This window comes from Sturnus vulgaris, chromosome 7 (genome assembly GCF_052056855.1).
Source record: "Sturnus vulgaris isolate bStuVul1 chromosome 7, bStuVul1.hap1, whole genome shotgun sequence".
Taxonomy (NCBI): domain Eukaryota; kingdom Metazoa; phylum Chordata; class Aves; order Passeriformes; family Sturnidae; genus Sturnus; species Sturnus vulgaris.
Genome location: NC_142249.1, coordinates 500070 through 523144, shown reverse-complemented (window position 1 = coordinate 523144; position 23075 = coordinate 500070). Strand labels below are relative to the sequence as shown.

Genomic DNA, 23075 nt, shown 5'->3' with positions numbered 1-23075 from the left:
TGCAACCAACAAATTTTCTTGTCTTTATTAGAAAGAGACCTATACAATATAGCAGCCTCTCTCCGCAGTACTTTACAGCTTTTTTGTTCCTTTTTTTTTAGTTTTTTTTTTTTGTTTTTAATTATTCAGAATACTGTACAGCTGACACAAAAAATCTCAACATGTAGAGAGAGAGAGGAAAGGGGAACATAATACAAACTGGCATACTTAATCAAACCCAAATCATAGGAAACAACAAGCAAAGTGAAATGTTTGTCAATTGGTTTAATTACAGTACAAACAATATAAATAAAGCATAATCAGTCGTAAAACAAACTTGCTGGATGAGGTAATATAAAAACAACAACAAAAGACTTTTTTTTGCTTTTTTTTTTTAGAATTTCCACACTGTCTCATCATCATTTATACATTATTATTTACAGTAACAGAAAACAAAAAAATAAAAACAAACCCCAACAACCCAAAACTTGCTATAAAGCCTGCCATTATATCTCCTGCCTCTACCCCGAGCAAGTGTCTCCTACTCACCTGGGCTCCCTCCCTGCTCAACTGGAAAGACAAACACCACAAAGCAGAAAGACCTGAAAGATTTGGGGGCTGAACACAAAATCCAGCCTTTGCAGGGCTGGATTTGCCACAGGTTGGAGCTGCTCAGGTGTGGGCTAAGCATTTGAAATATGTTCAATCCTGCTGAAGCCAAGGGGTTTGGAGGCAGCAGGAGCTGCAGATCCGAGCTCTTGGCCATTCCAAGCCGAGTCAAACACATCCCAAAACGAGTCCCTGGTGTTTTAGGGGATGCTCCTCCCCCAAATACCCTTCAGCCTGTGCACCCACATGCAGTCTACAAGTGAAAGGTGCTCTTGACAGTGACACAGTAAAAGGAAGCTGGGCCAAACCCTGGAAACTTGGGACTTGCATGGAGCTGTGTGCTTCCAGAGGACGGGTGCACCCTCTTTTCCTCAGCAGATTCAACGGAGAATCCAGCTGAGTCCCTGGTCACCTCAGGAAAAAACACTGTGGGGCGCGTTTCCACAGCGTTTCAAAGGAATTGAAGGAGTAGGAAATGAAAGATCCTCCCATCATTTCTGGACACCCAGCCATGGCAGCTCCTTTCTGCCCTGCCAGACCTGCCCTCTCCCTAAGGACTGTCGTAGAAATGGTGTCAGCAATGCTGGGTCAGGTGTTCCCAGACTGCAGCACCCGAGCCCACTGCAGCTGAAGTTTGTGGCCCCTCCACAGCAAAAGTTTGGAGCCAGTTGTGGCCAAGAACATGTGGAGGGAGGGATGAGGAGCTGCCCCTGGGGAAGAAGCCACCTGGAGACAGCTCTTAGGAACACCTCAGTTGGAAACATCTCCCTGTTATCCTCAACAGCCCCGAAAGGCAGAGGGACCTGAAGCATCACTGAACCCACGACAGCTCCAGGTCCCACACTCAGGTTCAGCCAGGAAGATGAGTCTCAAGCAAATTTGTATTAAAAAGGGCCTCTGAAATGCAACACTGTCCTTTCTACCTTCAGAATCTCCTTCCCTGGAGCTTCCCACCCCCAGGGCTGGCAAGCTGGGATTCTTCCCCTCCAGTCCAAGCTCAAGCTTTTCTCAAGCTGAATGTTGCTGCCTGAAGGAGCTGGACTTTTAGAAAACCTCTGAGGCTGCAGCAAAGCATGGACCTCATCTCCCTGCACCTCTCCACCCCTCAAGCCAGTGTCCCTGCCTCCTTGGAAGTGGCTGGTCTGACTCCAGCTGAGAAACTTATCCCTTTGGAAACTTCCAAGCAAAGCCTGGCTCCAGCTCCTAACGGTGATTAAGGGCATTCCCACAATCACTGACAGCAGTGGGAGGAGCAGGCACCAGCACACTGGCACTGCAAGTGCAAAGTGACCTCCAGGTGACACCTGAGGGCTCAGGACACCCTGGCTGCACTTCATCCACTGGTTCAACTCAGCTCAACCCCTACGTTCGTGATGCAGATGCCAAAAACCCCCACACTGAGCACCAAAATCCTTCCTTGGTCCTGCAGGAGTTTGGGTTTGCCTTCAGCACAGAGGGGATGTGATCGAGCTGCCTCTGTGGGGGTATTCCTCCTCTTACCATGCAATTCCTGACGACCAGGGAAGTGTTTTCAGCTACTTCAGCTCCCAGAACAACAAAATCTCACATGGATAGTTCTGGAAAGCGGGGAAGAGCTGAAGGTGCATGGCCACCGTCCCCAAGGCATGCCCTGAAGTGTCCCCCACCCACTCCCCTTCGCATTTTGTGCAGAACACACAGATGCAAAAACAAGCAGCTCTGAAGCACATCCAGTCCTTAGCACTGGAAGCTAAAAAAGCCCCACATCCAGAAAGTCCATGGCTGAGGGAAAGCTGAGGCTGTGCCTGCCAGCAGAACCGATTGCTGTGAGTGAGCCACGGGGGTTTGGGATCCAGGCAGGCACGGGGCGATGAAGGGGTTAAAACTGCTGAAATGCACAAAGACATCTTTATTTTATCCATCCACAAGCAAAATTCTCCCCCCTGAACGTGGGAGTAAATTATGGGAGTTCATTCACCCACACATCTTGTTGTCACCCTGAAATAAAACATGGAGCCAGAAACATGCTTGGCGATTTGGGGCTGAAGATGGCCCTAAAAAAGAAAAATCCCAAACTGACCTTTTACTTTTCCGAAATCATGCAATTCCCCTCTCAAAACATGAACTATTCACAGCTCCTGACAATCCTGGCCAAAACCCCTCAAGCCTCCCTTTAAAGTGTGGGACAGACTCAGTCAACTCAAGGTAAACTGTCCCAATACGTTGAAAACTGGCCCATGCTAAACAACAAAGCAAAACCTACAAATATCTTAAACCAACAAATTCACCCATCTACAGCTTTGGATGTTTTGTTCTATGACCTCTATTATTTTTTTTCAAACAGGAGATTTTTTTCCAATAAAATCATTCAAGCCTACCTTCTGTTTTTGGCAGCTTAGAACTCAAAATTCACTCAGAACCTCTTAATTTGGGGTAGTTCAGTGTTTCTTTTCTACTTTGAGGAGAGCTTTACTCCGGAGCATTTTTTTCTTTTTTTTTTCCTGTTGTGCAGCAAATACAAGAACATCCAAAAGCAGGTTTTCTACGCAGTAAATTTTACCCACAAATCATCAAGAATGGAAGGTGTGGAACTGAGGATCCAGGCCCGACAGGCAGAGATCCCACCTAAGGATGGGTGTAGCAGCCTCTGGAGGGGGAAGGAAGATGCCTGACGATGAGATGAGGATGGGGAAGTTCTCTCCTCTCCAGCCAAGCTGCCCCAAATTTGGTCCCCAAGGCTCTCCTCCTTTCCCTCGAGTCCCCCTGCTGACAACAACCATTTAACCAAACATGAAATGACCATTTCACCAACAACAAACCCCAAAATCCACCCCTGTTAAGGTGCAAAGGCGGCTCCCCGAGACGTTTGGGAAGGGCCCCCTGGGGACCCCCTTGTGAAATCTGTGCTTGTCTCCACTACCACTGCTTTATACTAGAAACTACAAATTACTTCATTTCTCCCGATCTCCATACAAATATAAAAGCTGAAGCTATTCCAACCCCATAAAATCTAATTATTCTACATTACAGTGCCAGAGATCACTTCCAAGCGCAGACCTGCATTCCCACCTCGACTCCTCTCCCGACGTGACTCAGCCTCCTCTGGCCCAGGGAAATCTCCAAGTGCAGCTAAAGCTTTGTATTTTTTTTTGCACTAACACACATAATTTAAGGGAAGGGGGACAGGACAGTGAATTAAACAATGGTAATGTTTACACTTGGGTATTTTACACTGCGCCCAAATACTTCAAAATCCTCTCCACCTTCCAAGAGCTCACCTGGCCTTCTGAGCAGCACCAAGGTTCTCCAAGCTTCTTTTTTTCTCCCCTGCTCCTTTTTTACCACCAAAATTGGAAATCTGGTAATGGGAGCCCTTGGCCAAATCTCTGCATTCAGGGCAGGACCCAGAATTTCCCCAAGGATGGGTCTTTTTTCTTCATGAAGAGCAAGGAGAAGCGAACCCTCCCCAGCAACACCCAGGTTCAGGTGTGCCAACTGAATTCCACACCAATTAGCCAAGGAGAGGAGGAAATCTGGAAAGAGCAGTGGCTGACTCGCTCCTAGTGTTTTAGTCATGGATAAAGTGCAGAGGAAGGGGGATTTCAAGAGATCTGGGATGAGGGGAAGGGTTAAGTGGGGGTGCAATGACAACCAGTGCCACAGACTCTGTTTCCAGAGAAAACAGATGCGGTGCTGGGTTTCTGCTGGGATTTCTCAGGGGCTGGATCACAGTGAAGGCTTGTTTTGTTCCCAACAGGTCAAAGGGTGTGAACAGCCTGGCAAGTGGACTACAAAAAAAGCAACAAGAGTGGATAAACACGAGACAAGGAGCAGGAAAGGGGATGAGAGAATGGAGGGGAACGGGATTCCTGTGGGATCTCCAAGTGCCAGGAGATGTTGCCTGATTCTGCACCTGGATGGCTCCAGGAGCAGCCTCTGCAAAGTGCAAACACATCCCCTGAAAAGCCTGTGGAGCTCTCAAAGCCAAGCCCCACTAGGATCCAGCCAAGGAGAGCCTCCTCCATCCCTGCCCTGGTGAGAGGGGCTTCCCCTCCTGTCCTCCACCCTGCAAGGAGGGACTTGGTGACCATGGCCCTGGGTGACCTCACCCAGTGGGTCCCTTCCAACTCAGGATATTCTGGGATCTCCTGGCATTCCCAGGGAGCTCTGCCACGTGCAGGGCTGGGAATCCTCCCCACAGACCCCCATCCACACTGCTTCAACATAGTTATGCCAACACTTACGGGAAAACTACGTTCAGGGTAAAAGCAACCGTGTTACTACTTAATTAAAATATTATTTGGCTTGCTTGGATGCATGATTTTTCCTCTAATACACTGGAATTTCCTCTCCTAAAAACATTCTGTGCTTTTTTAAGGGTTGCCCTCAGAAGATCTTTAGGAAAGGACCACATAATTTGCCTACCTGAAGCCTTGTTTCTCAAACATCACCCTCTGCGTTGTCAGAGGAAGGAGGCCCAAAGAGAACATCAAACAACGTACAGAAAATAATCTCAATTAGGAAAAGAAAACCCAGCTGTGACACAGAACGTGCCCTGAGAACTCTGCCCACTGTGAGTTTGAAATACTGGACTTGGCTTTTGGGATACAAATGCCCTGGATGTTCCTGGGGGGAACAGCAGGCAGCTCTAGCACCTCTGGGATTGTCATTCCTGAATCCCTGTGGTGGCAAAGCTCCTGAGCACCAGCACACAGAGGGTTTCACAGCATCCTCTTCAGCTGCACATCAGCTGGGCTGTCCCCTCCCTGAGGGACCACCTGTAAGTACCAAACATCAGGAATGGTGGAGAAATGGCAGTTCAAACAGACACCTTTTTCTAAATTTAAAAATAAAAAAATTCAAATATTTGGAAGTATCCCAGTAGAAGGGAATCAGCTGTGTCTGATGCAGTCAGCCTAGGCAGGCTGGAGTAAGATTCCCTCCCCTCAAATACTCCAAGGTTTAGAAAACAACAAAGTACAAAAGGACAACACCACCAAAGAGGAGAAGCCATTCAATAGTCCTGTGCTTCCAGCTCAAGGCTCATTTTTCAGCCACAATTTTATCTCAAATCTGTCATTTTTCCTTTTTTTTTTGTTTTCCTTAAGATAACCACATTGCGTTTTTTCCTTTCCATTTTGTCCACATTCAGTTTATTTAGCAGATGCTCCTCCCACTCGTGTGCTGAATGAAACCCAGAGCCCCAAGGACGAGTAACACTAAGGCTTGGGAAATACACAGAAGCAGGTAGATTTGCAAATTGCTATGCTGTGTGCACCTCACTGTCTTAACATAATTGCTCCTTTGCCATCGAATTCAGTTGAGTTTTCAACTTTCTCCATGAAGAACTCTGCCCCCATCCTCACATTGCCATATGCCATTTAGGAAAAAAAAATTAAATAAAAAATTCACTTTTCTGCCTGCCAAAACCTCTGCTTCCCCACGCCAGAATCCTGCTAGATGGGATGTGCCTGGTAAGCCCAAAACAATCCAAGCAAGTATTAAAAGTTGGAATTGAAATGAACTGTCCAGGCCACTTGCACAAGCCATTTTTCTTGGCCGGGAGCGGAGCGCAGCCTGCCCTGCCGGCCGTGGTGAAGGCTATCAATTCTGAACTTAATCAAACCTGATCTTCCCCCAGCCACAATGGGCCTTTTTGTCTTGGCTTGTGAAAGCTTCCTGACTTCTGGAGTAAAATATATTTACAGTGCTGAGGAACAGCCTCTTTTTTCCCTTCTAAAAGATCTCACATGGTTTTTTTTTCTTCCCTGGGCCGTGATCTCCTTCTTATATGTTGTTCCTCACAGCCTTTGGAAAGAAGATTTCACTGCTGGGAATATTATCAATGTACAATAATGATCTGTAACCCACAGATCCTAACTAGTTGCACATTATTTAGTTCACATCCATTACAGTTTATAAATTAACAGAGATGTCATTTTTTCCAGTAAAAAAAAAAAATCAATGTATATTTACGGTCTTTTTTTTATTCAAATAGATTTTAAATACATAGAATCTAGAGACACGATACAAAAATCTGTATAAGTTAGGCAATGCATCACAGGAGTGACCAAAAACTCAACACGATTTACCTTGGCAAAATGACAGAACCTATTTCTGCTGGCTGAAAACGTAACAAAAAAAAATAAATTAGCCTTTAATGCTTTTATTAATTTCACCAAACGTACTTGAAATGTTGTTTTCCGTAGCGGTATTCATTATTCCTTTTTGTGTTTCAGGCTTACTCTTATTTATTTTTTCCATTTTGTTTTTACACCAAGGAGACTGCAGTCAAATAACACTCAGCAACTCATTTCCTCTCTTTGGACTGAAAAATTAAACAGATACTAAATTATGACAGTGAATTTAGAAAGGAGGGCTCCAAGGGCTCGAAAGAACATGTCTGAGATAATATGATGCTTCTAAGAATATTGCAATCACATCCAAGCAATCACCGAAGCGTGCCATGTAACTACCTCCTCAGCTAATATGCTTTTTTCTCCGTGATGACTAATCATGTTCTATTAAACAGCAGTAATGCTGGAAGAACTCAACTATACAAGTGTAATGAAGCCAGTATTCTCCCCGGACAGATTAGCTACAACTGATTTGACACATACCATCATAGGAGCTTCAAACCTGACAAACTCTGTGCTTGCTTCTGATTTATGCCGTCAAGCTCTTCAGGAGAAGAGAATGGAAATCCAGGCGTCGCCGCGTTCGGCAGAGGTGAAATGTTCTGATGTGCTTCACTGTCAGTTAGGGAAAGTCACCGTCTCTCCCTCCTTCTGCTCCGGCTCGCCTCTCCCCCGCCCGCTGTCCCTGCCCGCGGCCCCGCGCCCTCCCGGCCCGGCGGCGCAGCTCAAACCACGGCCTGCCCCGCGCTCCTCCTCGGCCCCTGCGCTCTCCACCTTCCTGCTGGGACTCGGGGACGGGCCGGAGCGGGAAGGGACAAGGAGAGTTACCAGACTCACGGAGCAGAGCTGCGATAGGGATGGAGGAATGGGAGGCTGTGGGTGCGACTCGGCTCGGCCGACACGCCAGCGAGCTCCCCTCAGATGATGGTGGGCATCCTCCCGCCGCCGTTGTTGCGGTTGTTGTTCTTCCTGGACAGGTTTGGGGTGGCCATGAGGGCGAAGCGCTCGTCGGGGCAGCCGTACTGCAGCAGCACATCGATGCACTCCTGGCTGGAGGCCTGGCGGGCGTAGGCCAGCGCCGTGTTCCCGTGGGCGTCGCGCACCATCACGTCCACGCCGTACTGCGGGGCGACAACAGGGAGCTATGGCAGCTGCAATTTCGGGAGTGGGTTTGGCGTGAGATTGAAGGGAGGAGGAGGGAGCAGGCAGGAGAGCAGCCTGACAACACGAGCATGGCAGCACTGAGCCGCATATGGTAAAAGTGTCTCTCGAGGGAGGGAGTCTCGTGTGGGACAAAATCTACCCTGGCGGTATCCAAGCTAAGGGAATCACTCCTTCACTTTCCATTGAGCAGCAGAGGCAGAAACATGCTGTTCTACCACGGTGCCACCCTTTGGAAGCGGGCAGTGAGGAACACCCAGCTCCTTGTGGAGTCGTCCAGGAACAGCTCTGCTGACCGAGGGCCCAGCCCAGCCCAGCCCAGCCCAGCCCAGCCCTGGCAGCAGGGCAGTCCTTACCCAGATGAGGAGCTGCACCAGCACCACGCTCCCCTTGCGGCAGGCCAGGTGCAGGGCGGTGCGCCCGTCGCCGTCCCCGCAGGTCTCGTTCACCTCGTCCCGTGTGCCGTGGGCCAGCAGCAGGATCACTGTCCGCAAGTCCTCCTCGGCTGTGGCCCTCAGCAGATGCTGGCCCAGAGACAGCTCCAGGCACTGCAGCGGGGCGAGGAACAGCTTCTGCTCGTACTTGGCACGTATCCAGAGCTCTTTTTCTTCCCTAGGGAAGGCAGAGGGGACAGGTCACTCTCACCTGGTGTCGCACCCAACAGTCCTCAAACAACAAGGAGGTTATTTCCCCTCTCAAACTGGTGCCAAGAAAGCCCTCAAGGGAACAGTTCACCCAGACCTTGTATTTTCAGCAATATTTGTGTTGTCCACCTTTACTCTTCCTGAGCCACTGCTCCAGATCCTCCTTGATGGATGTTGTGCTCACAGGGTTGTAGGATCACAACAGCCAGGAGGTCTTAAAAAACCCTGGGCCACCAAGAGGTCGGGGCAAGAGCCCTTGCTGTCACAAAGACCAAAGACACAACACAACAAGAAGCCATGTTCCATTTTAAGGCTGGAAAATATGCTGCAAAAAAACCACACCCAATTTCTGTATCCCAGACCAGAAGTAACCAAATGGGGGCTTTGTTCCCCTCCAAACTGAGTAATGTTCCCAAAGGCGTAAGGATGATTCCTCTTGTTTTTCCAAAATTCAAACCAGTGCTTTGAAGCACCTTTTCCTCCTATATCAAAGGACCATCAGAAGCTTTCTGGTGCTATCAGGTTACAGCAGAACAAGGACTACAAACAAGGCCCTCCACTCGCCATTTCAAAATTACCATACAATTACATGATCTGAGAGCACCAGCCCCAGACAAAGTCCCATTTGGAGGTCCCTCAGGTAATCTGCTCAGCCTGTGAAAACCACAAACATCACCTGAGCCAGGCAACTGGGTCCTGGTGACAGATTCTCTCCTCTGCAGTACAAAAGGCCAAGCTCTGTTTACGCCTTTCAGCCGTGTTTACACTGCTCCCAGTAATCTAGTGTCAGGTTAGTCCTAATCTGTTTTTAAATACTTATGTAAACATCTCCTTCCACCAGCAAATCTGGATTAGTTTTGCATCATTTCCTGGGACATGTGGAGTGACCTTGCTGTGACCTGCCTGGATGCTTTCAGGCACAGCTTCCCAAAGCAGGCACAGCTTCCCTGCCCCGGCCACAGTTTACCCCACAAACAGGGCCAGGGCTTTTCTTCAGAGCAAAAGTGCAAACATCAAATTAACACAGAGAGTGCTTCTTTTACCTCAAACCTCTGAATGACTCCTGCAAGCGAAAAGGCACACCAAAAAACCCCCTCCACAATCCATCTGGGCAGTGGCAAATTAACCTTTGATGGCAAGATCTGATAAATGGAGTATCGCTGCAGGTATTCCAGATGAAGAGGAGGAAGAAAAGGAGTTCTGTTATCAGAATTTTTAATTCATTATTTTTCTAATTACATTTTTTAAGGTAAAAAGACAAACTAGAACCTGTGCCACGAAAGGGATAAAGTAACATGCAATTATCTGCAACAAAATGGGCATTCCTGCAACAGTTCTACTCCCAGTATGCATCTAGATTATCTTCAAGGATGTTAGCAAAGATCTCACATGATTTTTAAAAACACACAGAGGTACTGAGAGTATAACCAACACATCCACTACATGTTTAAAATGTGCCAGACTGGAAAATGAGGTGATTCAACCTGTGCTGTTCACCCACAGTAACACACACCAGGGCTCTGGGAATTTATTTTTCCTATGTCCATATATCCTAAAGGCAAAATATTCCTCAGATATGTAAGTAATACTTCTTTTAGCTTAGTCAAGGGTCTGCAAATGAATCCCTCTCTCCCCCAGCCATCCTTCGAGTGAGAGAAACTTTTGGCTCCTATCAGAGCACTGGTTGTTGTGATCGCTGTGGCTCAAGAAAAAGTCCCTTTCTATTTAGAAAAAAGCTGTTTGACTCAAGTCTCCCACTTCCAATCACCACTCAGCCTAAATTGTAATAACAGTGATGCTAAATAGAGAGAATAACTGCTTAGTTCAGGGAGAGGCTCTCAAAGCTTGAGGCTGCTGGTTCACAAATCTATCAGCACAAATTTTACATTTGCTGTGCGTCATGTGGGCAATCCTGATGCTCCTGGAAGGATGCAAGAAAGAGAGATAGGGATGCCCCAGTCCTGCTCAGTTTTGTCCTACTGCCTCAAAAGGCTGGGGAAAGAAGAGGAAACTCTTTAAAAGCCAATGTCACAGGAAGGGGAATGTGCTGCCACCTGCCTCAGTGCTGGGCACCAAATGACTTCACTCAGTAAGGTCCAGTTCCACCTCTGGAGTCACATCAAGGGTTGTGATGGAACTAGAAATCAAAATAAAGGGGTTTCAGAGGCCTCAGGCATTTGGGGCAGCATGCCACTGACACCAGTATGGGGGAGATTTAGATCTTTTTCAACAGTACAAACTGGGCATAAGAAAGACTTGGATTTCAGGGTAGAAAACAAAACCTCATGAGAGGTAGGAGGAAAAGCACACTGGACTACACCTCATGGACAGCCACAACACACAGAGACTGCTTTCCAAAGAGCATCTAGAAAGCCAATGTCCACAAACATCCTCCCTCCATCTCTGGCACAAACTATTTAATTTGGATGGGAAGTCCTGGGGACTTTCCTGGGAGACAGCTGCAGCTCCGCCGCTTGCATTCATCTCAGAAACCCTGACAACAAGACATAAATACTGCAATTGTTGCTCTGATGCCCCAATTTCACTTCTGGGATCCACAGCTTGTCTTGGTTGAGGTTTCATTTCCCCCAAGGAAGGCCAGTCCAAGAGCAGAGTTGTCAGCAGTAGATCACTTAACCTCATTGCAGTTCCCTGGAGGACCACTGCTCACATCCCCTGTTAGTTAATGAGCTAAAAAATGAATTATTGGAGCGGTCAGCAATAAGCAGGAAGAGGAGGCACAGTGTTTCATTTCAGCCAGCACTGACATACCTTTAAATAAATCAACTGAATAAGAGTACGAGGAAGTGTGAGGGAGAGCAACTCATCAGGAGAAACACACTGAACCAGTCCCTAAAATAAAGGCTAGTAAATATTTCCCTCTTTTCCTCCCTTAATTGCAATCCTGGCAATTGTAAATGACCCTATCCATATCAGACACTTCCAGCTGCAGTTGTCAAAGCCAAACTAAGACTCTTTCAGTGAACTTGCAACAGTGGAGTCCTTGTCTCAGGACCAAATCAAAGCTGGTGTGCTGTAGAAGCAACATCTTCACATGCTCTGATGGTCCCAGTGACACCAAATCCTGGTGAAGGTGTCAGCTGCCTCTTCCTCACATGCAGCAAAACAAATAGATTATAAGTTCCTAGACAAACTTAGAGAAATGAACAACAGAGATCTAAAGTCAGAAGTCATCTGAGCCTTTTCTCTCTAAATATCTGCATTCAAACCCTGATCTGTACAGACTCCAAACCTCACTGGTTACACAAGGGGCAAATATGACAGAGGATTACTGCAAAACACTACAGAACCAGGAATGAGTCACTAATCTTGTCCAGAAAGTGCCACCAAGCACTCTGCTCCTACAGGAGTCTCCATCACTCGTGAACCCCAAGAACACACAGTGGTGTGAATAAGGAAATCCCTGTAGCACCAGCAACACTGTACATAGGTAAAAGGTTATTAGAAACAGATGAAAATTTCAGTTCTCGGTTTATTTTGATATAATTAGGTGCTTGCTTCTCAAGATAATGTCCAATTATTTAAATTACTCTGCCAGCCACACTATATCATTATTATGTGGAAACATAAATACTGGGCACTGGAAGGGGGGAGGGTAAGCAGGGAGCACCAGAAGAGAGAAAAAGCAGATTTGCTTCGAGCACAGCCTCGCTCCAGGAGCTGCACTGTGCTCCCCAGTCGTGGGTTTGCACTGGAGATGCTCCTTGAGGAGCCCACATCCTACACAGCTCAGCCCCATCATGTGGTGCAATGGGTTTTCCACCCTACAAATCCTATCAGAAGCCTCATCCAGTTGGTATCTGCTCTCCATCCTGACTCCTCCTCACTCCCATTCACCTCTGCCTTCACCTCTATTTGTCCCTCACAGATACTGGGTGGAGTGATAACAGGAGGCAAACACGAAGAGGATGTGCAGGGTGGGAAAAGAAGTCGTGTTCATACAGCGACCCAGAACTGCCTGAGTAGGCAACAGCACGTGGCTGGAGAGCCTGGGAACTTGCTATCAGAATTCCACAGCTCCGGAGCAAGAGCAGCCTCACTCTTCCCAAAGCGTGACTGAAAGGATGACTAAAATGTCACGTCATTATCCAGAGTTACTCACCACTTGTTAAAAAGCTGGATCAAATTCTGAAGGTTGAATTAGAAAGACAGTGGACAGCAGGTATTTACCATGGCACAGCATTGATTTCCCACCACCAGAAATAAAAGCAGGCTTCTTATAGGCACTTTGAAGTGAAGTTTTATCTTCCACACCTCTGACAACACTGAAAAGCTCCTGAATTTTTTTTCATCCTTTCTTCTCTCTTGCTAAAGGAACTAATTCTGTAAGAGAGGAGGCTCTCAGTGGTGAATCCATGGTTGCTGTGCAGGTGCTGTGCCCGTGTGTTGCCATTTCTGGTTGCTCACTGAAGTACAACCCTTTAACGCTGTGATAACCTGGCCAGCTCAGCAAGAGCTCTGCCAAATTTCCTCTTCTGTTGGCCAGCTGACAAGGTTAATGTGTCTCTTCCAAGAAAATGAAGTAAATCCAACATACTGCACCTTCCAAACTCCTGGAAGAGCCCCAGGACATGTCATTAACTTTGTGGTCCAGCACACAAGGAGCACACATGACCTAATGACCAGTGCTGGGCAGCTGGATGTGCTGGGGCTTCCCGATTAAACAACCCCCTCTGTGATGATCCCAATAAATGGCACTGCTTTGGATAGAGCTGGTGATGCAGTGTTGGGATGGGTAAAAGGAAAACATCAGAGGGGGGTGGGGGGGACAGGATTGAAATGTTAGAGAAAGGTTCACGATGCTTTTAATTGCAACAGCAAAAGCGGGGAGAAGAGAGAGGGCGAGAAGAAAAGGGCTAGCAGCAAGGAATTTCCAAAGTGCCTTCCTGCCCCGAGCAAAGCAGGAACTGGGAGGAGAGGCATGGAAGAGGAGCTGGGAACAATATGCTGAGAAAACACAGGGGCTTCCTCTCTCTCTGCAGGAGAAGACCCCTGTGCTGCATTGCAAAGGCAGCGCTGAGCAGCTGAGTGGCTCCGCGCCCCGCATGCCTTCTCCGCCCGGCTGCGTTGCTAAGGGGGAAGGCACGAGCCCACCGGGAATATCCAGGTCCCTGGCAAACAAGAGGGCTCCAGACAGCAAACAAAGACCGATGGGTATTTATTCTTTAATTATGGAGAGCTTTGAAGAAACGGGTCCACTGTAAATCCCACCTGCCGAGGGGATGGACCGCGATTTATGTGCGCTGGGGCAAAGAGGAAATAAATATCTCCCTGGCTCCTGATCAATATTATGAGTGTTTTGCCAACCTACAGGGTGTTTTATGAGCTGTAAGGACAGAAAGGGATCATTAATAATTAAATAAAGTCAACCTATTAAGCTTATTACTTCTTACAGGTTAAACATCCCTGACGGACGAAGGGCAGCCCCACAGGAAAGCTGCGGAACAGCCAACCCGTGCCTTGCCTTGGACTCTGGTCCAAGGAAGCAGCGTGGTAACCCAGCCTGGAAATGATTTAGTTGCTGTCTGATGGGGAACTTATCTGCCTGAGCACTGTGTTCAACCCACTCTTCAAATTTTTGGCCAGGAGACAGACAATTCAGTGCTGCAAAACCATGCCGAATTCAGGTTACTTCTCCTACTCTCAGTCCTTTGCAACCTAACCAAACCAAAAGGGCACAAATCCCTGGAAGTGTTCAAGGCCAGGCTGGCTCTGAGTAACCTGGTCTAGTGGAAGGTGTCCCTGCCCATGGCAGGAGATTGGAATGAGATGATCTTTGAGGCCCCTTCCAACCTGCACCATTCTAGGATTTTATGAAATAAAGGTGGTTTCCCACCAGCAGCACCTTGCACTGCTAGGGACTCATTTCCTGAAGCCCCCAGGTCTGGAACTTCTCCACCATTAACTCTCCTATTCCATTTTTCAGTTTTCCTTTCATAGCTGTGTGTTTCAGTGGAAAAAAAAGCCCTGCTGTGTGAGGGACAGAGATCACTCATTTGTGCAGAGCTCAACGTGCTTCTCAAATTAATCACGTCTTGCCTGACACCAGTATGATCATTATTTGGATTTGGTGGAGCTCCTCTGCCTTTTTCCCCTTTCTCCTGACAGCATTCCTCTACACAGGGCTCCAAAACACCTGCTATTTCTTTACTTGTAGGGTACCCCTCTGTGGAGAAAGCAGCACCACTCCTTGAAGTGTTGATATGCCCACAGGATTTATCACTGCCCAACACTAACGACTAGCCTGGCTGAGACATCAAGGTTTACTGACTTCAGGCTTTTCAGACAAATACCCTTCAATTGTGGGCTATGATTTATGACAGAAAATTGCAGCCAACTTCTGTTTTCATTGCACGACACTCCATCTAATAATTTTTAAGTTTTACACGATAAAATATATCACATCTGAGGTTTACTCCGTGTAAAGTTAAGCAAAAACCGTGTGACATATAACAGCAGGAGATACTGTGGGTACTAAGATAAGGCTTATTAACTTGAGAATAACGATCCTAAGGGTGACAACTCTAAGCCCTGCAAGTTAAGTCTTTTCTCAATAAAAATCCAGGTTTTTACTTTGTTCTGCACAATTATGTGAAATGAAAACAGTCCCTAGAGATTTAATAAAAAAAAAAAAACTTGAAGAAGGCACAAGTTGTTCTTTTCCTCTAACACTAAAAGCCTCAGAATTTTTGAAACAGCATTGACAGCATTGACATTTCAGAGGGAAAACCCCTAACAGTGGTGAACCCTAAGAATTTAGAGCTCACCAGTGCCCTGAGGAGACCACAAAGACAATCAGAGGCCTGGAGCTACTTTGTTATGAGGAAAGGCTGAGAGAATTGGGAATGTTCAGCCTGGAAAAGAGAAGGCCCAGGGGAGACCTAATTGTGGCCTTCCAGTACCTGAAGGGAATCAACAACAAAAATGGAGAGAGGCTATTTAGAAGGGTCTGGAGTAACAGGACAAGGGGGAATGGGTTTAAACTGACAGAGAATAGCTTTAGATGGGATATTGGGAAGAAATTCCTCCCTAGAAGGGCGGGCAGGCCCTGGCACAAGGTGCCCAGAGAAGCTGTGGCTGCCCCTGCATTGCTGGGAAGTGTCCAAGACCAGGCTGGCCTTTGGGGCTTGGAGCAACCTGGGATAGTGGAAGGTGTCCCTGCCCATGGCAGGGGCTGGAAAGAGGTGGGCTTTAAGGTCCCTTTCAGCCCAACCCATTCTGTGATTCTGTGATTTTAAACACACAGCTTGGTGAAAATAATTCAAAAACCAGCGTGAAGAGAGGAGAAAGATAGATTTCTCCTAAGGTTTGTAAGGAGAGACTTTATGAGAGTTTGGCTCCCTTACACCCACCCTCTGCTGACCAACAGGAAAGCTCCCGAGTTTAGGATCTGATTCCTTTTATATGCTGGCACATCAGTATCAAGGTAAACATCCATGCAAAGTTTAACCCAAACCATGCCACTGTGCTGCCTGCCTGAAAAAAAAGGCTGATAAATGAGTTATCACTGTGTGGTTCTAGGCTCATAAGTGAATTGCTTCCATTTCTTGGGCAGTTAACCTCAGCCCTTGGGCACACCACAAATATTACCTTAAAAAAAGCCAAAAGCTGCAACAGTTGCATGGAAATGCTAAAACCAAGGAGTATATTTGCTTCTTGCCTGTTTTCAGTAATAAATATATATATGCAGGGAATAGTAATTGGAAACATGTACCTAATGCATTTCATTACTCACACTTAACCTGATGTCTTAAGTGTATAAATCAAACTGCATTGTGCCAGTACCTAAACACAGACTGGAAATTTCAATTTGCCATTTGATATACAGTCACTCAGGTTAGAAAATTCCATTAATTTCCAATTTGTTAACACTAATTTTCTCCTATAGCAAGGCTCTGCTTAATGCAGCAGTGTTTCAAGTAGAGCTTGGGAAACCATTACTTATTTTCTTGAAAGGGGGGGGAGGGGAACAAAACAAAACAAAACAAAACAAAAAAATTCCCTTCTCAAAGGTGGCGGATGGGGAGTGAGACACAACTATTGCAAGGCATAAATCTCCATAATGTGTGCCAGGTGAGAGACGGAGCGAGGTGGCTGCGTGAGGTGCCCCCATCCCTGAGCAATGTGGCGTGGAGCAGGGCTGTGCTCCTCCCATCACAGCACATTAGGGATACCATAACAGTCGCTGATGTGAGCTGCTTTGGAACGGATCCCATGGCAAACACGCCGGGGAAGAGAAATGGAGCTGTTTCTCTACTCACCCTGCTGGGAAGTGGAGGAGCAGCACAACTCTGAGGGCCTTATAAATAACGAGGTGGGGGGAAAAAACCCTTGGAGGAGAACGACAAAGTTCCAGAGTAGAAAGAGAGCTCAGAGTTTGCTTGAGGCTTCCAGCGTAGTATCAATAAGGGGGGAAAGATCTCTAGGATCATCAAGTCCAACAGATCCAAAATGGAAAAAACACGTTGTGGGCTCCAGAAGAACCTGATCTTTAGCCAGGATCAAAACCTGGAGGAGGACGGTCTGAACCTGATCTTTACCAAAACTTGGAAGAGGATGGTCTGAACTTATCTTTACCTGAGGAACAAAACCTGGAGGAGGACAGTCTAATGGTAATGCCTCACAAAGTCCTTCAGAAATGCTTCTTGCTCCTTTGGTAACAGTAACTCCTACAGTTTGGTTTGCAAGGAAAAACAAAAGCTTTTTCATGGGGCTTTAAATGGTATCTTAATTCCAGTAGAAGCAGTAAGATGATGCTCTTTGGAGTATTTGGGAAAAAAGAACATCCTCCAACCATTACACTGAATTTATGTAAGATATAAAAGAGAAAATACAAGTAATAAACGCTGTATTTGAGCACAGACTCTGAATAAAACTGCATTTGGAGCAGCAAGCAAATAAAACCAAATGCTTGCTCTGCACAAGTCAGCAGTGGAAGGCAGGGGAGTTTGGAGAGGAAGGGTCCAAAGGCTGGGAAGCAGCTGGACTATCCCTGTGAGCAGCACTTCTGGGATGCACATTCTAAAACTGCTGCAGGGACCTCTCCACTGTCCAACTCTTCCCCAGTGACTTGGAGCTCTCCCTTCTGCTCCCCTCACCTTCTGATGTCTCCTCATTTCCATATCAAGTATCACAGAATCCTTAAGTTTGGAAAAGACCTCAGAGATCAAGTCCAACCTTCAACCAAATACCACTGTGCCCAAGGCACTAATTTCTGTGTGCACTCATTCCTTGAGCACTTCCAAGGATGGTGACTCCTCCACCTCCCTGGGCAGCCCCTTCCAATGCTTAACCACTCTCTCAGTGAAGAAATTTCCCTAATACTCAACATGAACCATCTCACTGATGCCAAGGACTCTACAGAAATAGCTGATGTCATCAGACTCTTCCATCAGCCTCATTTATTAATGGCTATTTTTATTTAGGAACAGTGATGCTTTTTTGGCAAGTTAGAGGTCCCAAATTATTCCCTCTGTTCAGCAAGGGATGGGACTTCACCTCTGTTTCAGTGCGTTGCACGTGTTTGATGCCCTTCTCAAAACATAAATCATAATTAATTAAAAAAAAGACTGTTGGTAGACCTGCTCATGTTTCTAGGAAAACAAAATGGATGAAGCATTTCCTCAGAATAAAAAGGGATGAAGACTTGGGAATCCTCAGCAGTTAACACCTGGGGAAATCCATGAGGTTCTTCCAACTAAAAACTGAGATTTCAATGCGTCTTCTTTTGTTTGTTTGTGTATTTCCAACTCTGGGGTTGCCCAAATGGCCCCCAAAAAGGTGAGACTAGACATGGGTGTGGCCTTCAGAAGACATGGAAGTGCTCAGGTCCTGCTAAGGCTTTTCCAATGCACCTCTGCCTATTAATCACTTGCAAAGCTTTAGGCTTTATGATTTACAAGCCATAAGGTGAATGTTTGACAGTGGGAAACCCACAGAAAACCCGACAGCAAAGAAAATTTGCACTGGAGACACCTGCCAAAAGTGACAGCAAGTTCCACTTCCAAAGCAACTCAAGAGAGAGCTGTGCAGGGATTTAAAAGCTGAGTTAAAGCCAGAATTGAGGAATTAAAGCCTCTTGCCCAAGTGTTCTTGGTGCATAAGTGCTCTCTCTCTCTCCCAGCTACTTCCCTGCAAATTCCTCTTTAGGCCACATTTGGAAATTATTTTAAAAAGATAAAATATCCTTAATCTGTTACCAATTAGAAGAAACATGTGAATATTATTTTCTAATTTGTGACTCAATCTTAAAAGTGAACTCACTGAAATAATTACACTGGCTCCTGAATATTCCTATTGTGCTCCTGAAAAAAAAAAACCAACCAAAACTGAACAGTGAGTATGTCCTCTACTGCCTGAGACACCCAGGGGCTGAATGTATCAATAAGAACCATCAAAGCCCTGGACGTAGGCTGCCAAAAAACTGTAATTTCTGCTCCCTGGCAGCTGCACCCCAAGGTTTGCCAAACAGATTCGTTCTCTCCTAATGGTCTTTGTGCAACTTGGGTTTGTGGCGAGTCAGGATGAGCCAAGGAGGCCCAAGCTGAGTGGCCAACACTGGTGCCCAAGCTATCCACTGCACAGGTGACCCCTTCCAGCTACAGGAGCTCTGAGCCAGGATTTATGAGAGCAGCAATGGAGATTTCTTTGTAAAACCCAGACACAGCACGAAATGAATGAGTAACTCCCGAAAATTGGTAATTTCCTGGTGGTTAGCAGGAGAAGGCCCACCAATGGGGAAGCACAGGCTGCTAATAAATTTATAGTGCGTTATATGCCAATTAGACCCCCTCAGCCCTTCAAGAGGCAGAACCACCAATCAGGTTATCATTCCACAAATGTACTCTTTAGGGCTGAGCTCATCACAAATCAATCCTGAATTTCAAGTGCAATTTTCATTAGCGTTACCCAGGACTGCACTGGTGAAACAATGCAGGCAGGTATTTTCCTTCTCCCCTCTGAGCCCCCTTCCCTGATGTCTCGTGCACAGCTATTTGCTCCTCCTCATGCACAGCCATGTCTCATCTTCAAATGGTAAATAATCATCTTGAATACGGCATTAATCCTTCGCTGAACCAGATTTATTACACGCGTCACACGCAGAAGTTTCACCGTCACTCGCAAGCCAGCCGTGAACCCCGTGCTTAAATGACATCCTTGTACCTGACCATGCACCATGCAAGGCTCTGTCAGTACCAGGAGTCAGCAGCTCCCTCAGCTTCCCCACCCTGCGACATCCACAAGTGTCAAGACACAGGAAGCTGCTCGTTTGGGAATTCAGAAAAAGGAAAAATACAGCAAAAAATACTCCGTAAGGCTTAGCAGCTGCTTTCAACCTCTGGTAACAGCTTAAATCACAGCTTTTCCTCTGTGCAAGCAACACTGCATTTTGGGTGCTCTTCTTTGCTTCATTTTTGCTGAACAAGGCCAGAAACAGCCTTTAGTTTTAGCTTTGTAACCTATGGCAGCACGGAGATGCCTCCTGCTCAGGAGCACAGTGCAACCCGAGTCACCAGGAATGCCTTTTCCTTTTCTTTTGCTTCTCAAGCCTTGGAGAAGCACACACAGAAAGCTATCAGAGAATATCCTGAGTTGGAAGGGACCCACAAGGATCATCAAGTCCAACCTCTGCCCTGCATGGACACCCCAATAATCCCATCCTCTGCATCCCTTAGCATGATATCCAAATGTTCCTTGAGCTCCTGCAGGCTTGGAGCCATGACCAAACCCAACCTGACCCAACCCTAGGTGGGGTTAGAAATGGAACATCCATGTTAGGTGGGCTTAAAGAACAAGGCCCTCCTAATGCAAGAATTCCCAAAGCAACCTTCATTTCCCTGCTTCTCAGGCAGGCAAGATCCTCTCGAGTCAAGGCAGGACCAAATTTTACTTCCTAAACTGCCCCTGCCCCCACTCACTTTGAATTTTATGGAGTCCCTTCACAAAAAAAACTTAGGAAGAGCAGTGCTTGATGCCTCAAGCCTTGGGCTGTCACCTGCATCTTATTTCTACTTAACCTCTTAAATAACATTGGAATTCACTTTGTCCCCTGATGGGCACTGTAATGAGAACCTCCTGTCAATCACTGCTCCATTAGCCGGGACAGACTCTCACTTCCTGAACCAATTTATTGGATTCCCAGGAGCGAATGTGCCCTGCTCCTTTGGAGGAGGCTTTTTTGGGGAGCTATTCAGCAAGAGCGGGTGTCCCTTCTGTCCCTGCTGAGTGGGGCATTGTTCCCCCCGCTGGCTCCTGGAAACGGCTTCCTGAGCTGGCCCACCTCTCCTTGTCCCAGCCAGGCCGAGTGTTTGCCAAAAACTTCTTTGGGCTGCTCAGTTCAGCGGCCCAACACAAAACCCACCAGCTGTTTCCAGCCACTGGGGCAGGGGGAGAAGCCAATCCTGCTGTTAACCCCTTCCCAACAAAACCCCGGAGACCTGGAGCCCCTCATCCCCAGGGCAGAGGAGTGGGACTCCGAGGGAGCTCCCTCTTCCTTAAAAAGCAGGATCTGATCTCATTTAGCATGAAATTAAAGGCAATTTTGTTTTCCTCTTCCTCTCTCTTGGTTACAACTCAAATTGCAGCTCAAAGAAAAATATCTTACTAATAGAGGCTAAAGCCACTTTGGTTGGAACATTATCTTGAGAGGAGAATTTCCATTTCCCTGAGTGTATGCAGTCCTTACGAGGTTCATTTGCAACGAGTCTATCTGTTTTGATGAGATAATAAAATGCATTTTATTTAAAAATATCTCCATTTCTGTCCGCCCCCCCCCCAAAGAAATTTAAATGGTCAGTTAATCTTTCTGCTTCAGAAACAACCCACTGAGTAAATACAAGAGGGCTCAAGATGATATAAACCAATATTTTTTCCAATTCTAACACTGGTCTCAAAGACTAAAACACAGACGTACCTGGGCACTGGCTGTGTGCCTTTTATATATATAAATCAGTTTAACTTTTAGCCTGGGAAAGGGAAAAAAATGGAAACAAGATGATAGTTATCTCCAGCCTTCTGTGATTCTCGAGTCAATAGTAAATGGGGGGACTCGTTAGCGCCATAGTGATCCAATCAGGATGAAATTATGCAGTCATGTAAGAAATAATATCTATTAGGCTAATTTAATCAACGAATACTTTACAGATGAATTAGAATGCAGAATCCAATTATTTCAAACATTTGGACTGTCAGCCACTGTGTTTTTAAAGCGGTGGAAGGGGAGAAAAGGAAGGCTGAAGGATCCTTTCAGGATGGGGGTGGCTGGGCTGTGTTTGTAGCAGGAGAGCTGAAAACAGCAGAAAAACTGACAACCACAATCAGCACCTTCTGTGGCTCCTGGGGCACCCTGCTCTGGGGTATTTGCATGGACAGCTTGATCTGCTCTTTGCACTGGCTCATAATGACTGTCCCAATTCCTGGCAATTTCCCCTGGCCAGTCACCCTTTAAAAGGAAGGTTTCCACTCTAATCTCAAGGGGTCTTTTGTTACTGGGAAGGGAAGATGTGCCCCTGGGTTGGTGCACAACATCCTGGTGCTGCCCAGCTCCAGGGATTCATTCCCTTGGAAAACCAAGGTGATGCGTTATGGCACCATGCAAAGAGAAATGGGACAGACAGAACTACCACCAGAAGGGGAAATAAGTTTAAAACACCACTTGACTCAAAAAGGAGGGGACAGAACTGGGGGCTGTGGGTACACACACCATGATCCAGCCTGACTCAACACCTGCTCTGCTGATGCTTTCTTCATGAGAAGATCATGAAGCTTGCCAGAAAACCATCATTGCTGCACCAAGGAGACTTAGGGTTTGGCTTCTGGTCATAGAGTAAAGGCACATCCCACTCTCTCTCTGGAGAATCTTCTCCCCAGTCCACTGGAATTGCTGTTTCATAGAGAAACAAGAGCAGCCACCCTCTGCATTTTGAATAACAGAATGGTTTGGGACCTTCAAGACCATCTCTGGTCTGTTGCCATGGGCAGGGACAGTTCCACTATCCCAGGTTGTTTAGGGCCTCATGGAACATCTCACACACAAGTCCAGCCTCATCACACAGGGCCTGCCCATCCCAAAGCCCCTGCATTACCACCAGAGCATTCTTTCCAGATGTGAAGATGGCAGAGGTGCATGTTTTGCCCAAGTCTACAGCACAAAAATGACATTTCCCCCCTCTCTCATCACTAGTAAAAGTTACTTGTTTGTACAGAGAAAAACAAGGCTACAAGAAAGCGATGGATACTTTAACCATGTGGAATACCTTTCACAAAGAGCTGAATGAGCTTCACAACGGAGCTTAAACTGAAAGAATCCATTTCACTCTCTGGGCTTCAGCATTTCTTTTGACTTTTTGAGCAATACCATGAAGAACAGAGCAAACCTGGTGCCTGCTGCAGAACGTGGATGCCCCATTGCTCTGTAAGGTCTGCACTGCAATTCCCAATGTACCTGGGATCCAAACATTTTTCTGCCCTGTCATCTGGAGCGGTTAATGGACTCTCTTGCTTATTTAAACATTTAATGCTCTTCTGATGCCCAAATTATGCCTGT

The 23075-nt window shown here is 46.6% G+C and overlaps 1 protein-coding gene across 6 annotated transcripts in view; it reads right to left on the bottom strand.

Moving 5' to 3' along the window:
- AGAP1 (ArfGAP with GTPase domain, ankyrin repeat and PH domain 1) overlaps positions 1-23075 on the bottom strand; it is a 304936-nt gene continuing 281861 nt past the window's right edge. For all 6 annotated transcript variants that reach the window (XM_088167528.1, XM_088167529.1, XM_014890724.2 and 3 more), the window contains 2 exons: positions 8222-8477; positions 1-7825 (listed from right to left, as the gene is read on the bottom strand). In XM_088167528.1, the coding sequence (XP_088023654.1) occupies positions 7622-7825; positions 8222-8477 (460 nt within the window). In that variant the 3' untranslated portion in view covers positions 1-7621. The remainder of the gene's footprint in view (positions 7826-8221; positions 8478-23075) is intronic.